This window comes from Palaemon carinicauda, chromosome 28 (assembly GCF_036898095.1).
Source record: "Palaemon carinicauda isolate YSFRI2023 chromosome 28, ASM3689809v2, whole genome shotgun sequence".
Lineage (NCBI taxonomy): Eukaryota > Metazoa > Arthropoda > Malacostraca > Decapoda > Palaemonidae > Palaemon > Palaemon carinicauda.
This window is the reverse complement of record NC_090752.1, coordinates 17,772,094-17,790,992: the sequence shown is the minus strand read 5'-3', so window position 1 is coordinate 17,790,992 and position 18,899 is coordinate 17,772,094. Positions and strand designations below refer to the sequence as shown.

Here is an 18,899-nt window from a genome sequence, read left to right as displayed (position 1 = left end):
TCTCTCTCTCTCTGCAAAGTAAATATAATCACAAAATATAAAAAAGGATAAAAATAACCTTTATCAATCTTTACTATATATCCACGAATAGTTTTTCCATAAAGAGAAATGATAAATTATGATTAAAAATAAAAGTATTTCGCAAAGATGATAAGACTCTAATTAGATTTCCCCAAGGACAATAAACAACTTTTTAGAGAGTAATAAGAACAACTATAGTCCATTTCTTTTAGCGAGGCAGATTTGCACCGACTCGCAAAGGTGCCCTTTTAGCTCGGAAAAGTTTCCTGATCGCTGATTGGTTAGAATTATCTTGTCCAACCAATCAGCGATCAGGAAACTTTTCCGAGCTAAAAGGGCACCGCTGCGAGTCGGTGCAAATATGCCTCGTTAAAAGAAATTGACTATGGTAACAAAGGTATAAACATCAAAAGTAATAATGAAAATAGAATACTTCATTAACTGCTACTAACCATACCTGCGATAATTATTTCTCCATCCACAACTATTATTATTATTATTATTATTATTATTATTATTATTATTATTATTATTTTTAGCCAAGCTACAACCTTAGCTGAAAAAACAAGATGCTAAATGACCAAGGGCTGAAAAAAGGAAAAATAGCCCAGTGAAGAAAGGAAACAAGAAAATAAACAATATAAGTTACGAAAAATTAAAATAAAGTATTTAAAAAAAACATCAATATTAAAACAAATAACTCATATATAACTATAAAAAGCCTTATATCAGCCTATTCAACATAAAAACATTTGCTTTAACATTTCCCAAAACTAGGGTTCATTCTCGAACACGACGAGAAGAGGTCGTGAACTTAAATTGCAGTCAACTATCCAGGTCGTTAACTATTCACAACCCACAGTGAAGGTGAGTTTAGTAGAGCACCCAGCTCATGGTCAGGTTATCCGAGGTCGAAGATGACAAGGTTTGCCTTGTACAGTACTTCCTTGATGTCTGGGGACATGGGCAAGTTGTACTTTCTAGCGCAAGTAACTTGCAGTTTGTACTCTCTGCTTCATTTGCATTTGCTATTCCTTACTTTCTGTTAGGGCATAGATACACTACACTACACTCACTCACTCACTTACATATGTACATATATAAATAGGCCATTAAAAAGATTATTATTATTATATATATATTATATATATAAATATATATATATATATATATATATATATATATATATATATATATATGTATATGTATATATATATAATATATATATATATATATATATATATATATATATATATATATATATATATATATATATATATATATATACACACACACGCAAACATATAATTATAAATATATATATATATATATATATATATATATATATATATATATATATATATATATATATATACACGCAAACATATAATTATAAATATAATTATAAATATATATATATATATATATATATATATATATATATATATATATATATATATATATATATATATATATTTATCACTAACACTCATGATTTTAATCAATGTAGATATCAACCACAATTGCATTTAATATCAAATTCTACCTTTGGGAATGTATATCCACTGGAAATTCATTTATGATAACCTCTGGCTGAGCAGATTCGAACCTAGTGCTGGGACTCTACCCAATCGAGCTCTCTTGATAGCTCGATTGGTACAGTTTCCACAGGCATGGCTTCGGCTAAGAGGCATAAGTTCGAATCTTTGCCCAGCCAGAAGCTGTTATCATAAATTCGATATTAAATGCCATATACTGTGTATATATATATATATATATATATATATATATATATATATATATATATATATATATATATATATATATATATGTATATATATATAAAGGGAAACACCTTCATTTGTAAACTTTAATATATTTCTACTATTTGGAAAATATACTGTATATTAAACTTTAAACCTTAGGGAGTAAGGTATAAATTATATTTATATCGATCGTCAAAACGTGAAAAGAACTAAGCAGAATTAGAAATTTACATCAATTTAAAAGTCCAAAGCAGAAAACACGAGACAAAATAAAAATAAAAATAAATAAATTGTAAGATATTGTTTCCCGAAAAAAAAAATTAGCCAAATATAAAAGGATTTTTGTCCGCCTGGAAAAAACGGAATATGAGAAACTGGAATACATGCAATAGGTGTACTGTCCTGTTATTCCTCAAATATCATGACCGTCAAAAAAGGCAAATCCAGTATTGCTGGAAAATATTTTGTGCGGCTATGCGTTAGTAATGATACAGCTTGATATGCATCGCTCTTATTGTATTTGTGTTGTATTCGTATTGTATTTGTTGTTTCATGTTACTGTAATGCGACCGTATTTAGGCTTAAAACAATCTTATTAGGTCGATAAAAAAGAAAAAAAAAACTATCCATGTTTCATGAAAAATCAACTCTGCCTTTTGATCTAAGAAGGAAATTAAATATATAGTTAAGAGTAGACTGTCTTAAGTAGTCCACTGTCTTGGGTTAGAGTTCTTTTGCTTGAGGGTACACTCGGGCACACTATTCTATCTCATTTCTCTTCCTGTTTTTCTAAAGTTTTTATAGTTTCTATAGGAGATATTCATTTTGATGTTACTGTTCTAGAAGTATTTTATTGTCTTGCCATAGGCCCAAAAGGGTTCCAACAGGGAAAAATAGCCCAGTGAGAAAAGGAAATAAGGAAATAAATATATACATATATACAATATATACATAATACACAAACGTACATATTCATGCATATACCTCCGACCCTCGTTGGAAAACCAGGATGCTATAGGCCCAAATGGGTTCCAACAGGGAAAAATAGCCCAGTGAGAAAAGGAAATAAGGAAATAAATATATACATATATACAATATATACATAATACACAAACGTACATATTCATGCATATACCTCCGACCCTCGTTGGAAAACCAGGATACTATAGGCCCAAATGGGTTCCAACAGGGAAAAATAGCCCAGTGAGAAAAGGAAATAAGGAAATAAATATATACATATATACAATACATACATAATACACAAACGTACATATTCATGCATATACCTCCAACCCTCGTTGGAAAACCAGGATGCTATAGGCCCAAAAGGGTTCCAACAGGGAAAAATAGCCCAGTGAGAAAAGGAAATAAGGAAATAAATATATACATATATACAATATATACATAATACACAAACGTACATATTCATGCATATACCTCCGACCCTCGTTGGAAAACCAAGTGAGGAAGGGAAGTAAGGAAATAAATATATACATATATACATTATATACATAATACAAAAACGTACATATTCATGCATTTGTCAGACAGATGCTTATTTTTGAGTAAGTTTCGTATGCAGAAGGTTTATGTATGTTATTGATGTCTTTGTTTGTGGGTTTTGTTAATTAATAAGAAATGGGGAGACAAATGCAGTTAGTAGTAATTGTAAAGATATAGAAAGAGTTGTGGAGAGACAGGAGAGTGAACGGGAGTTAGGTAGGATGTTTTCAACTAATTTCGCTGACTCCAGGGTTCTTTCCCGTAAACAACCCCCCCAAACGACAGGATCCGTTCTTGAATGTCGAACGGAACATAGACGAATGAGACGTGGAAGCCGGGAAAAAGTCACGTGATTAAGGATAGCTTGACACGCCCAGGACGACCATATATAAGCAACGAGAAGACGGCATCTCGCTCTCTTCCTAGTAGTCACTCTGTATAATAGGTCTAACGACCTACTTAACCTGCCGGGTCTCCTTGACGATCTACACGTGGCGGCTGCCTATACCAAATTGAGGGACGGCGATTACGTAGAATACTAAAGCAGCCGCGAAATTACAGGGGAACAATTACCCCTGAGAACGAAGGACGACGAACAAAGTTACTACGCCCGCACCCGAGTGTCTGTGAGTGCGTTTGGCGAGACGTCCCAGAGCGACCGAGAGGCGTGACGTCCCTGAGTGACCAAGGCGTGTCTAGAACTTCGCGCCAGCCTTCCCAACACCTGACGAAGGCTTATACTTCAGCGACGACAGTAGGCCTATAGATGACGTATGGGCCTAACTAAACCAGGATTCACCAAATTCTCCAGCCAGTGTCAAGACGTCTGAGTTCATCACTAAGTGTTAATGTAGAAACCACGCTTTTGTTTTTGACTGCTTGTAAGTGCCTGTTCAAACCCCTTTTTATGTCTAGTAAAGAAAGAAACCAGCATTCGTATCCCTCACCCACGAAACTTTGCTTATGTAAACTCCTGAGAGAAATTCAATTAATATTAAACTAAAGGAAGAGGTAAGATACTAGACTAATTAAGAAGTTATTGCTAACTAAATCAAGGACATCTTCACAAATGGTGGCATCGTTAAGGGATACTGTGCCGTGTTGTATTAAGTTTGAACTAATACTGGCTTTATTTCAGGAAAGTGCTGAAACCCCCTTTTATGTGTCGAAGAAATACAAAACAATCTCAAGAAAAACAGAGGGAAACCAAAGGAGTCGTGAACCAATGGATATGTGAGTAGTTTGCATGTTTTCGTTCACTCTCTTGTTTTGTATAAATACTGTCTCTCTATAGAATAGGAAGTTAGGGCATTTGTCTCTCGTAAGAAAATTTTGGTGTTTTAATTTTTCCTTTTTTTTGTGATATGAGTCTGGACAATATTTTCCAAAGACTTACACAATATCAATACGACTTGAGATTAACTGCAGACAGACGGTCGCGAAGTGCTAGTGTAGGAAGACGTCAAAATCTGACTAGAAACCGAAGTTCGAGTCCGGTAAGAGCAAATATTGCCGATATGAATTCCGCTGGGCTGATCACACAAACCACACGGTTTTGTGGAAATGTAAGTAGGGATAATCCCGACAAACAAAGGTTAGAGAAATACAGTGTAGATAAGTGGTTAGCGGACACAGAGAATAGGATCGCTAGTTTTAAAATAACTGACGATGTTGCAAAAATTAAACAGGCAATGATGTTAGTCAACGTAGACGTAGGGGATGCTCACCCTACATTAAACGGTAAGGCCTTTGAAAAAATTACCACTTTCAACGAGTTCAAGGAGGAATGCAGACTATTGTGGCGATCGGCCAAGGAGACCGATCGGTTGTTGAACTTGTATAGGTTTAACTCGGCTAAATTTGAAGGTGATTCCATGCCTAGTCTGTATACCCAGGTTCTGAATCATTTAGGAGTAGTTAAGGAAGACATTTTGTCATTACCCACAATCACGGTAGGAAACAGAATGCAGTTTAGTGAGGATAATAACCAACTGGTGGATTTAGATGAAATTTTGACTTATATGGCCTACGGTACATTGTATGCAGCCTTTGGTGAAAGGGAAAGGAAGGCTTTCAAGGACCTAAAGTTAGATCCTGCCCAGAAGCTCACAAAAACGTTGAGCCAAATCCAGGAAATCATCCAGAAAAACGAGACCCAAATTGAAGAGGTCACTTTTTCGGCAAATACCAAGCAAAGAAGGTATCAGAATTACAGGGAAGATAAAAATAACGAGACCGGTAGGAATAAATATTACCATAAAAATTATCAAAATAACCAGCCCCCTTACAAGTCAAATGAACAAAACAGAGGAAATTATAATGAAACATATAAATCTAGAGGGAATTATCATCATAAGGGAGCTAGACCAAAGAATAGGTATTGCCAGTATTGTCAAAGAGGAGGTCACACAGACCAAGAATGTTGGTACCAAGGTAAGAAACATAATAAACCCTCCGAAAATACTCCTCAGGTACAGGCAAGGGATAACTCAAACCCTACTAATTACTCCGAAGAAAAACAAGGTAACAGAAAGTGACTAGAAGAGCAGGATAGGAGTCCAGGAAATAGGGAAACCAAAGAATGGAAGGATGTTGCAGGTAGCGGAGGTACATCCACGTTGCCAGCAACATATTTATCCTTCCGACAGCAATCATTACCCAAGACAAATATCAAGATAGAAGGTAAAGAATGTCTTAGTTTGTTAGATTCAGGAAGTACTGTAAATCTCATAGGGCTCCATACCTTAACTGAATTATTTGAATATACCTATTTCTGCAATTAGGAGTGAGGATACATTAATTCAGGGGATAACTGGCAATCAGCTTAACAATGTAGGAGCCATAGATTTAAACATTGAATTGCTAGAGAAGAAGTGTCAAGTGCCATTTTTGGTTTTGCAAGAAGTAGCATTTCCCGCTCGAGCTTTGATTTCTTTTGCAACAATGCAAGATTTTGGCATAGTTTTTGATTGTCAAGACAGAAGATTAGTTCTAAAGGGAAATAATCAGGAAGTCTGTTTCCAACTTGTTGATGACAAGTCCACTACAAATTTGGCCAATTTGCAGGGGACCGCTTCGATAGTTGAAACACACTCCGGTTCAGAAAGAGAAAGGGAAATCAAAGTAAAATCAGAAGAAAGGGAGAAAGAAGAGAATTTAGCAATTGCACCCAGACAGGGGGAAATTACTTCTTGTAAAGGCAGCACACATACTAAGGAGAAAAATGTCGACAGAGAATCTGAGAGAATAGATAAAAGGGAATTCCAAGAAGTTTTGCTGCTAGGCACATTGAATTCACAAGAATTAAGACACTTAAGAGAAACAGAATCTCAAAAAGGAGGAGATGAAGATTCATGTTTTTGTACTCAAGTACAAACTGGGGAAATAAGTCTGATCAGCACAGCAGATGCAAACAAAATAAGATTTAGGCTAGCTAGAGATGTAGTACTACTGCCCAATACTCTTACTAGAGTATATTTGATAACCCGCCTACACACTAATAATGATGTAATCTTGACCCCAGAAGGATTACCAGAATATGTCAGAATGGATAACTCATTAGTTCAGATGGAGGGATTAGCCTGTACTACTTATGTCATGAATTATTCTGATAAAAGACTCCATTTGTTAGCGGGTACAGAATTTTGTACAGGAATAGAAGTTACACACAAAATGATTCCGTTAGAGGAGGAAGCATTCTTTACCATAGGAAACATTGATGCAGGAATAGATAGGGAGATAGATAACACCGATTTTCCTGAGTACCGTAAAAGGTTAATAGAAACCTTAAATAAATATAGGCCGGGCATAGCAATTACAGGTGATAGGTTAGGTAGGACTGAGGTGTTAAGACATAAGATAATCCTAGATGATGGAGCCAAACCCTTTTTCATACCTAATTATAAATTACCTATCAGCCAACGTCCAATAGTAGATAAAATGATAGAAGAAATGAAAGAAGAAGGAGTGGTCATACCCTCTAAATCACCTTATAATTCTCCCATGTTGTTGATTCCAAAGAAAGATGGAAGTTACAGATTAGTGATTGATTATCGCAAGTTGAATGCGAACACAGTTCCTGATAGGATGCCCATGCCTGTAATAAACGATGTTTTGGCTCAGTTAGGAGGAGCAAAGATCTTCTCATCCTTAGATCTACTAAGTGGATATTGGCAAGTACCTTTAGACGAAGAATCAAAGCCATTAACTGCCTTCAGCACACATAAAGAACACTTAGAATTTCAGGTAATGCCATTTGGGTTAACATCAGCTCCATTGACTTTTGTAAGGTTAATGTTACAGATCTTAGGAGACATAGAGAATGTGTCAGTCTATTTAGATGATGTCATTATATTTAGCAAAGATATAGAGAGCCATTTCGGAACCATAGAAATCGTTTTAGAACGACTAAGACTGGCAGGATTAAAGATAAAGGTTAAGAAATGTCAGTTCTTGAGGAAATCATTAGAATATTTAGGACATGTGATCAGTGCTGATGGATTACGCATGCAAGAAGGAAAAATAAAGGCGATTGTGGAATATCCTGCTCCACAAAATTTGAAAGGTGTAAGAAGATTTTTAGGGATGATAGGATACTATAGACCATTTGTCAAAAATTTTGCTACTATAGCTAAACCATTGACAGAATTAACTAAGAAGGATGTAGAGTTTGAATGGAAAGCAGAGCAAGAGGAGGCTTTTCAAAAGTTGAAGGAGAAATTAATCCAAGATCCTATCTTAGTGTATCCAGACTTTAGCAAGCAATTTTACTTAGCATGTGATGCTTCGAATACAGGAATAGGAGCGGTTTTGTTACAGAAGGCAAAAACCCGAATGAGGGTAGTATATTATGCAAGTAGAGTCCTGAATGCGGCCGAACGAAATTACAATACCACAGAAAAGGAATGTTTAGCCATTTATTGGGCACTGAGAAAGTTTCGGCACATTTTGTTAGGACACAAAGTAAATGTACTTACTGACCATAAACCCATCTGTGACCTATTTAAGAAAAGAGCTTTCACTAATAACTTAAAGTTTAATCGATGGTTTATTAGTGTGCTAGAGTTTGCTCCAGAATTTAGATACATTCCAGGTAAGTTTAATACTTTAGCAGATGGATTATCTAGAGCACAAGAGGATACTGAAAGAATTATCACAACTAACACCTTTTGTTTCAGCTGTCAGGTCGTAGACTTAGATTTGGAGAGAGTTAAAATAGAACAAGAGAAACAAGAAAGTATCAGGAAAATAATAGGAGATTTACTACAAGATGAAACCTCTAGGTCAGATTTTGAATTAATAAATGGGATATTATATAAGAAGGCTAAGGATAGGAGTGCTTGCTCTAGACTATATGTGCCTGACACCCTGACTAAAGAAGTATTAACTCTAACACATACCCACAAGTTGGCAGGACATCCAGGAATCAAAAAGACTCTGAGAACAATAAATAGAAATTATTTTTGGCCTAAGTGCAGCGAAGAAGCAAAGCGATTTGTAAATGAATGTCAAACTTGTAATAGGCATAAAGGTCATGTAAATGTCAGAGCTCCTTTAGAAAAATATCCTAGTAATTTGAACCCTTTTGAGGTAGTTCAGATGGATCATATAGGACCCTTTCCAAAAACTTTGAGAGGAAATAAATATATACTGGTATTCATTGATTATTTGACTCGGTATTTAGAAATTGTCCCAGTCAGAGATAGAACTGCAGTTTCTGTTGCAGAAGCTTTAAAGACCAGAATACTCACAAGACATTCGTGTCCGGAGGTACTTTTGTCGGACAATGCACCCGAATTCACCAGTGAGGTAATGAAAAAGCTTTGTGAATTTTTTGAGATAAAGAAATGCGAGATAACCCCTTATAAGCCGAGTTCAAATGGGACAGTGGAAAGGGCCAATAAGAAGATACTGGATGTACTGCGAACTATCATTAGTCCAACTACAGAAGATTGGGACCTAGCGTTAGAGGACGTTCAGTTTACTTTGAATAACACAGTAAATGAGACAGTAGGAGAAACCCCACACTTTTTGCTTTATGGTTATCAGAAAAGACTGCCAAACTCATTGTTAGATGACGCAAAGCCTCCTAGGCACACATATGATTACCAGGACTATATAGCTTGGAAACTGCAAAGAACCTTTCAAATAATAAGACAAACCAGACAATCTTTAGAAAAGGGCCAACAGGTAAATAAGAAATACTATGACACAACTAGTTCCATGACTGACCTGAAGATAGGCTCACAAGTATATATAAAGGTACATGTAAAGGAAGGACCAAATGAAAAGGTATCTCCCAAATTTGAAGGTCCTTATAGAGTGTTAGAAAGGGAAAGGAATAATAAATTTAAGCTGATACATGAACAGAATTTAGATGTAAGGTATGCCCATTGGAATCATATGAAGGTTGTAAAAACTAATCCATGGTCCTCTCAACTTCTACAGGAAGTGGTGGAAAAACTTCCTACTGATCCTACCCCTGGTGGTCGGTATCACTTGCGAAATAGACATTAAAAGTGGGGCCTTGGTACAAAATCATGGAAAAGGTGAACTGTTAACAGATTTTGCTGTAGTAAAAATTAATGTCAATTCAATATTAGAAAGGGAAGAACATTTGAACCAGTTAGATAAAGAACTACGGAAGTGCATACTAACCCATAGTGATTCTGCCTTTGTAGAAGTATTAAGAAATTTACAGGGTAAAATTGAAGACATTGTCAGGCCTCAAAGAAACAAGAGATCTTTGTTACCTTTTGTAGGAAGTGCATTTAGTGCTTTGTTTGGAGTGGCTACAGAAAACGATGTAAAGGGTTTGACTGATCGTGTAGAACTAATCGAGAAATGGGCTAATCAGAAGGGTAATCTTATAAGTACTCTAATAGAAAATAATAATAAGAATGTAGAGAACATAAAAAAGATGGTGGAATTTATTAATCAAGTTAACGTGAATGTTTCTGATAAAATAGGTGACATAGAACAAGTGTTTAAGTTGGTTCATGAAGTAGAAATCGAGATTGGTGATCACAAGGAATCTGTGAACGGACTAATAAATGCACAAAAGGGAATACTCAGCCCTGCTATCATTTCTCCAAAAACTTTGAAAGAAATTATCGATTGGTGTATGGTAAATAGCCATTCCAAGCCTTTGCTAGAAGATATATTTTGGTATTACACAATGTCAACTGTGAAAGTAACAAAAGGGTATTTGTTGGTATTGATCCCCTTCAAGGGTATGAATTTGTTTGACCTGTATACAATACATCCTTTCCCAGTTAAGATAGGAAATGCAACAATAATTTGGAACCATCCGAAGGTTCGTCTAGCATTGGATAAGAACAAGTTGTTGATGATTATTTTAGAAGAAGGTGATTTAGAACAGTGTGTGTTGATAAGTGAAAGTCAATCCATGTGCAATTTTGTGCAAATTAAACAACCTATGAGCAATTTTCCGTGTATCCAAGGTATTTTCTTTGAGAATTATGAGTTGATGAGAGAGTGTAAAGTTGAAACCTTTGCTTTGCCATACAGGGCATTACATTTAGGTAATGAGATTTTTGTTTATGTACAAAGTACTAAAAATGCAGAAGTTACTTGTGATGGGAAGACTCAAACATTTCAGTTAGGAAACTTGAAGTCATTTGCAGATTCTTGCTCAGTAGTGATAAATGATTATCTCTATTATGTACCAAGTGTGTTTTTGCATTATGAGTTAAATCAATCTTCCATTGCAAAGAGTTACGAGAACAAGATTAATCATTTTCAGCTAGACAAATTAACAGTGGTAGAAAATGTGGCAATGCCACTTGATAATGATTATGTTCTGTTTTACAAGAAAGATGTTGCACCATTTCTGACTATGTGTAATGTGTTTTTGATTGTACTTATTACTGTGGTAACGTATAATGTGGTGAAGTATTTGGTTTTCAGAAAATTGGAAAGGATTAATGAGTTGCTACTAGTTATTACTGGGAAACCTAAAGAATAGGTTTGTTGTTTTGTTGTATGTGAGGATTCTATAAGAATCCTAGTAGCTGGCCGAGTGGTGTCAGACAGATGCTTATTTTTGAGTAAGTTTCGTATGCAGAAGGTTTATGTATGTTATTGATGTCTTTGTTTGTGGGTTTTGTTAATTAATAAGAAATGGGGAGACAAATGCAGTTAGTAGTAATTGTAAAGATATAGAAAGAGTTGTGGAGAGACAGGAGAGTGAACGGGAGTTAGGTAGGATGTTTTCAACTAATTTCGCTGACTCCAGGGTTCTTTCCCGTAAACAACCCCCCCAAACGACAGGATCCGTTCTTGAATGTCGAACGGAACATAGACGAATGAGACGTGGAAGCCGGGAAAAAGTCACGTGATTAAGGATAGCTTGACACGCCCAGGACGACCATATATAAGCAACGAGAAGACGGCATCTCGCTCTCTTCCTAGTAGTCACTCTGTATAATAGGTCTAACGACCTACTTAACCTGCCGGGTCTCCTTGACGATCTACACGTGGCGGCTGCCTATACCAAATTGAGGGACGGCGATTACGTAGAATACTAAAGCAGCCGCGAAATTACAGGGGAACAATTACCCCTGAGAACGAAGGACGACGAACAAAGTTACTACGCCCGCACCCGAGTGTCTGTGAGTGCGTTTGGCGAGACGTCCCAGAGCGACCGAGAGGCGTGACGTCCCTGAGTGACCAAGGCGTGTCTAGAACTTCGCGCCAGCCTTCCCAACACCTGACGAAGGCTTATACTTCAGCGACGACAGTAGGCCTATAGATGACGTATGGGCCTAACTAAACCAGGATTCACCAAATTCTCCAGCCAGTGTCAAGACGTCTGAGTTCATCACTAAGTGTTAATGTAGAAACCACGCTTTTGTTTTTGACTGCTTGTAAGTGCCTGTTCAAACCCCTTTTTATGTCTAGTAAAGAAAGAAACCAGCATTCGTATCCCTCACCCACGAAACTTTGCTTATGTAAACTCCTGAGAGAAATTCAATTAATATTAAACTAAAGGAAGAGGTAAGATACTAGACTAATTAAGAAGTTATTGCTAACTAAATCAAGGACATCTTCACAAATGGTGGCATCGTTAAGGGATACTGTGCCGTGTTGTATTAAGTTTGAACTAATACTGGCTTTATTTCAGGAAAGTGCTGAAACCCCCTTTTATGTGTCGAAGAAATACAAAACAATCTCAAGAAAAACAGAGGGAAACCAAAGGAGTCGTGAACCAATGGATATGTGAGTAGTTTGCATGTTTTCGTTCACTCTCTTGTTTTGTATAAATACTGTCTCTCTATAGAATAGGAAGTTAGGGCATTTGTCTCTCGTAAGAAAATTTTGGTGTTTTAATTTTTCCTTTTTTTTGTGATATGAGTCTGGACAATATTTTCCAAAGACTTACACAATATCAATACGACTTGAGATTAACTGCAGACAGACGGTCGCGAAGTGCTAGTGTAGGAAGACGTCAAAATCTGACTAGAAACCGAAGTTCGAGTCCGGTAAGAGCAAATATTGCCGATATGAATTCCGCTGGGCTGATCACACAAACCACACGGTTTTGTGGAAATGTAAGTAGGGATAATCCCGACAAACAAAGGTTAGAGAAATACAGTGTAGATAAGTGGTTAGCGGACACAGAGAATAGGATCGCTAGTTTTAAAATAACTGACGATGTTGCAAAAATTAAACAGGCAATGATGTTAGTCAACGTAGACGTAGGGGATGCTCACCCTACATTAAACGGTAAGGCCTTTGAAAAAATTACCACTTTCAACGAGTTCAAGGAGGAATGCAGACTATTGTGGCGATCGGCCAAGGAGACCGATCGGTTGTTGAACTTGTATAGGTTTAACTCGGCTAAATTTGAAGGTGATTCCATGCCTAGTCTGTATACCCAGGTTCTGAATCATTTAGGAGTAGTTAAGGAAGACATTTTGTCATTACCCACAATCACGGTAGGAAACAGAATGCAGTTTAGTGAGGATAATAACCAACTGGTGGATTTAGATGAAATTTTGACTTATATGGCCTACGGTACATTGTATGCAGCCTTTGGTGAAAGGGAAAGGAAGGCTTTCAAGGACCTAAAGTTAGATCCTGCCCAGAAAGCTCACAAAAACGTTGAGCCAAATCCAGGAAATCATCCAGAAAAACGAGACCCAAATTGAAGAGGTCACTTTTTCGGCAAATACCAAGCAAAGAAGGTAATCAGAATTACAGGGAAGATAAAAATAACGAGACCGGTAGGAATAAATATTACCATAAAAATTATCAAAATAACCAGCCCCCTTACAAGTCAAATGAACAAAACAGAGGAAATTATAATGAAACATATAAATCTAGATGGGAATTATCATCATAAGGGAGCTAGACCAAAGAATAGGTATTGCCAGTATTGTCAAAGAGGAGGTCACACAGACCAAGAATGTTGGTACCAAGGTAAGAAACATAATAAACCCTCCGAAAATACTCCTCAGGTACAGGCAAGGGATAACTCAAACCCTACTAATTACTCCGAAGAAAAACAAGGGTAACAGAAAGTGACTAGAAGAGCAGGATAGGAGTCCAGGAAATAGGGAAACCAAAGAATGGAAGGATGTTGCAGGTAGCGGAGGTACATCCACGTTGCCAGCAACATATTTATCCTTCCGACAGCAATCAATACCCAAGACAAATATCAAGATAGAAGGTAAAGAATGTCTTAGTTTGTTAGATTCAGGAAGTACTGTAAATCTCATAGGGCTCCATACCTTAACTGAATTATTTGAATATACCTATTTCTGCAATTAGGAGTGAGGATACATTAATTCAGGGGATAACTGGCAATCAGCTTAACAATGTAGGAGCCATAGATTTAAACATTGAATTGCTAGAGAAGAAGTGTCAAGTGCCATTTTTGGTTTTGCAAGAAGTAGCATTTCCCGCTCGAGCTTTGATTTCTTTTGCAACAATGCAAGATTTTTGCATAGTTTTTGATTGTCAAGACAGAAGATTAGTTCTAAAGGGAAATAATCAGGAAGTCTGTTTCCAACTTGTTGATGACAAGTCCACTACAAATTTGGCCAATTTGCAGGGGACCGCTTCGATAGTTGAAACACACTCCGGATCAGAAAGAGAAAGGGAAAATCAAAGTAAAATCAGAAGAAAGGGAGAAAGAAGAGGAATTTAGCAATTGCACCCAGACAGGGGGAAATTACTTCTTGTAAAGGCAGCACACATACTAAGGAGAAAATGTCGACAGAGAATCTGAGAGAATAGATAAAAGGGAATTCCAAGAAGTTTTGCTGCTAGGCACATTGAATTCACAAGAATTAAGACACTTAAGAGAAACAGAATCTCAAAAAGGAGGAGATGAAGATTCCATGTTTTTGTACTCAAGTACAAACTGGGGAAATAAGTCTGATCAGCACAGCAGATGCAAACAAAATAAGATTTAGGCTAGCTAGAGATGTAGTAACAACTGCCCAATACTCTTACTAGAGTATATTTGATAACCCGCCTACACACTAATAATGATGTAATCTTGACCCCAGAAGGATTACCAGAATATGTCAGAATGGATAACTCATTAGTTCCAGATGAGGGATTAGCCTGTACTACTTATGTCATGAATTATTCTGATAAAAGACTCCCATTTGTTAGCGGGTACAGAATTTTGTACAGGAATAGAAGTTACACACAAAATGATTCCGTTAGAGGAGGAAGCATTCTTTACCATAGGAAACATTGATGCAGGAATAGATAGGGAGATAGATAACACCGATTTTCCTGAGTACCGTAAAAGGTTAATAGAAACCTTAAATAAATATAGGGCCGGGCATAGCAATTACAGGTGATAGGTTAGGTAGGACTGAGGTGTTAGACATAAGATAATCCTAGATGATGGAGCCAAACCCTTTTTCATACCTAATTATAAATTACCTATCAGCCAACGTCCAATAGTAGATAAAATGATAGAAGAAATGAAAGAAGAAGGAGTGGTCATACCCTCTAAATCACCTTATAATTCTCCCATGTTGTTGATTCCAAAGAAAGATGGAAGTTACAGATTAGTGATTGATTATCGCAAGTTGAATGCGAACACAGTTCCTGATAGGATGCCCATGCCTGTAATAAACGATGTTTTGGCTCAGTTAGGAGGAGCAAAGATCTTCTCATCCTTAGATCTACTAAGTGGATATTGGCAAGTACTTTAGACGAAGAATCAAAGCCATTAACTGCCTTCAGCACACATAAAGAACACTTAGAATTTCAGGTAATGCCATTTGGGTTAACATCAGCTCCATTGACTTTTGTAAGGTTAATGTTACAGATCTTAGGAGACATAGAGAATGTGTCAGTCTATTTAGATGATGTCATTATATTTAGCAAAGATATAGAGAGCCATTTCGGAACCATAGAAATCGTTTTAGAACGACTAAGACTGGCAGGATTAAAGATAAAGGTTAAGAAATGTCAGTTCTTGAGGAAATCATTAGAATATTTTAGGACATGTGACAGTGCTGATGGATTACGCATGCAAGAAGGAAAAATAAAGGCGATTGTGGAATATCCTGCTCCACAAAATTTGAAAGGTGTAAGAAGATTTTTAGGGATGATAGGATACTATAGACCATTTGTCAAAAATTTTGCTACTATAGCTAAACCATTGACAGAATTAACTAAGAAGGATGTAGAGTTTGAATGGAAAGGCAGAGCAAGAGGAGGCTTTTCAAAAGTTGAAGGAGAAATTAATCCAAGATCCTATCTTAGTGTATCCAGACTTTAGCAAGCAATTTTACTTAGCATGTGATGCTTCGAATACAGGAATAGGAGCGGTTTTGTTACAGAAGGCAAAAACCCGAATGAGGGTAGTATATTATGCAAGTAGAGTCCTGAATGCGGCCGAACGAAATTACAATACCACAGAAAAGGAATGTTTAGCCATTTATTGGGCACTGAGAAAGTTTCGGCACATTTGTTAGGACACAAAGTAAATGTACTTACTGACCATAAACCCATCTGTGACCTATTTAAGAAAAGAGCTTTCACTAATAACTTAAAGTTTAATCGATGGTTATTAGTGTGCTAGAGTTTGCTCCAGAATTTAGATACATTCCAGGTAAGTTTAATACTTTAGCAGATGGATTATCTAGAGCACAAGAGGATACTGAAAGAATTATCACAACTAACACCTTTTGTTTCAGCTGTCAGGTCGTAGACTTGAGATTTGGAGAGAGTTAAAATAGAACAAGAGAAACAAGAAAGTATCAGGAAAATAATAGGAGATTTACTACAAGATGAAAACCTCTAGGTCAGATTTTGAATTAATAAATGGGATATTATATAAGAAGGCTAAGGATAGGAGTGCTTGCTCTAGACTAAATGTGCCTGACACCCTGACTAAAGAAGTATTAACTCTAACACATTACCCACAAGTTGGCAGGACATCCAGGAATCAAAAAGACTCTGAGAACAATAAATAGAAATTATTTTTGGCCTAAGTGCAGCGAAGAAGCAAAGCGATTTGTAAATGAATGTCAAACTTGTAATAGGCATAAAGGTCATGTAAATGTCAGAGCTCCTTTAGAAAAATATCCTAGTAATTTGAACCCTTTTGAGGTAGTTCAGATGGATCATATAGGACCCTTTCCAAAAAACTTTGAGAGGAAATAAATATATACTGGTATTCATTGATTATTTGACTCGGTATTTAGAAATTGTCCCAGTCAGAGATAGAACTGCAGTTTCTGTTGCAGAAGCTTTAAAGACCAGAATACTCACAAGACATTCGTGTCCGGAGGTACTTTTGTCGGACAATGCACCCGAATTCACCAGTGAGGTAATGAAAAAGCTTTGTGAATTTTTTGAGATAAAGAAATGCGAGATACCCCTTATAAGCCGAGTTCAAATGGGACAGTGGAAAGGGCCAATAAGAAGATACTGGATTGTACTGCGAACTATCATTAGTCCAACTACAGAAGATTGGGACCTAGCGTTAGAGGACGTTCAGTTTACTTTGAATAACACAGTAAATGAGACAGTAGGAGAAACCCCACACTTTTTGCTTATGGTTATCAGAAAAGACTGCCAAACTCATTGTTAGATGACGCAAAGCCTCCTAGGCACACATATGATTACCAGGACTATATAGCTTGGAAACTGCAAAGAACCTTTCAAATAATAAGACAAACCAGACAATCTTTAGAAAAGGGCCAACAGGTAATAAGAAATACTATGACACAACTAGTTCCATGACTGACCTGAAGATAGGCTCACAAGTATATATAAAGGTACATGTAAAGGAAGGACCAAATGAAAAGGTATCTCCCAAATTTGAAGGTCCTTATAGAGTGTTAGAAAGGGAAAGGAATAATAAATTTAAGCTGATACATGAACAGAATTTAGATGTAAGGTATGCCCATTGGAATCATATGAAGGTTGTAAAACTAATCCATGGTCCTCTCAACTTCTACAGGAAGTGGTGGAAAAACTTCCTACTGATCCTACCCCTGGTGGTCGGTATCACTTGCGAAATAGACATTAAAAGTGGGGCCTTGGTACAAAATCATGGAAAAGGTGAACTGTTAACAGATTTTGCTGTAGTAAAAATTAATGTCAATTCAATATTAGAAAGGGAGAAACATTTGAACCAGTTAGATAAAGAACTACGGAAGTGCATACTAACCCATAGTGATTCTGCCTTTGTAGAAGTATTAAGAAATTTACAGGGTAAAATTGAAGACATTGTCAGGCCTCAAAGAAACAAGAGATCTTTGTTACCTTTTGTAGGAAGTGCATTTAGTGCTTTGTTTGGAGTGGCTACAGAAAACGATGTAAAGGGTTTGACTGATCGTGTAGAACTATCGAGAAATGGGCTAATCAGAAGGGTAATCTTATAAGTACTCTAATAGAAAATAATAATAAGAATGTAGAGAACATAAAAAAGATGGTGGAATTTATTAATCAAGTTAACGTGAATGTTTCTGATAAAATAGGTGACTTAGAACAAGTGTTTAAGTTGGTTCATGAAGTAGAAATCGAGATTGGTGATCACAAGGAATCTGTGAACGGACTAATAAATGCACAAAAGGGAATACTCAGCCCTGCTATCATTCTCCAAAAACTTTGAAAGAAATTATCGATTGGTGTATGGTAAATAGCCATTCCAAGCCTTTGCTAGAAGATATATTTTGGTATTACACAATGTCAACTGTGAAAGTAACAAAAGGGTATTTGTTGGTATTGATCCCCTTCAAGGGTATGAATTTGTTTGACCTGTATACAATACATCCTTTCCCAGTTAAGATAGGAAATGCAACAATAATTTGGAACCATCCGAAGGTTCGTCTAGCATTGGATAAGAACAAGTTGTTGATGATTATTTTAGAAGAAGGTGATTTAGAACAGTGTGTGTTGATAAGTGAAAGTCAATCCATGTGCAATTTTGTGCAAATTAAACAACCTATGAGCAATTTTCCGTGTATCCAAGGTATTTTCTTTGAGAATTATGAGTTGATGAGAGAGTGTAAAGTTGAAACCTTTGCTTTGCCATACAGGGCATTACATTTAGGTAATGAGATTTTTGTTTATGTACAAAGTACTAAAAATGCAGAAGTTACTTGT

General features: G+C 36.4%; 1 protein-coding gene across 2 annotated transcripts; it reads left to right on the top strand.

The window, feature by feature from the left end:
• Nucleotides 1–3,341: 3,341 nt before the first annotated feature.
• LOC137621468 (uncharacterized) lies at nt 3,342–18,122 on the top strand. 2 transcript variants are annotated; one of them, XR_011040247.1, is made up of 3 exons: nt 3,342–4,523; nt 9,738–12,530; nt 17,752–18,122. XR_011040247.1 is itself a non-coding variant. In XM_068351796.1 (2 exons), the coding sequence occupies exons 1-2, from the start codon at nt 4,360–4,362 to the stop codon at nt 11,275–11,277; spliced, it is 1,704 nt and encodes a 567-aa protein (XP_068207897.1). In that variant the 5' UTR covers nt 3,342–4,359; the 3' UTR covers nt 11,278–13,082. The 2 variants fall into 2 exon arrangements, 1 of the variants encoding a protein (XP_068207897.1); XM_068351796.1 differs by lacking the exon at nt 17,752–18,122 and having other exon boundaries at nt 9,738–13,082.
• Nucleotides 18,123–18,899: the final 777 nt, after the last annotated feature.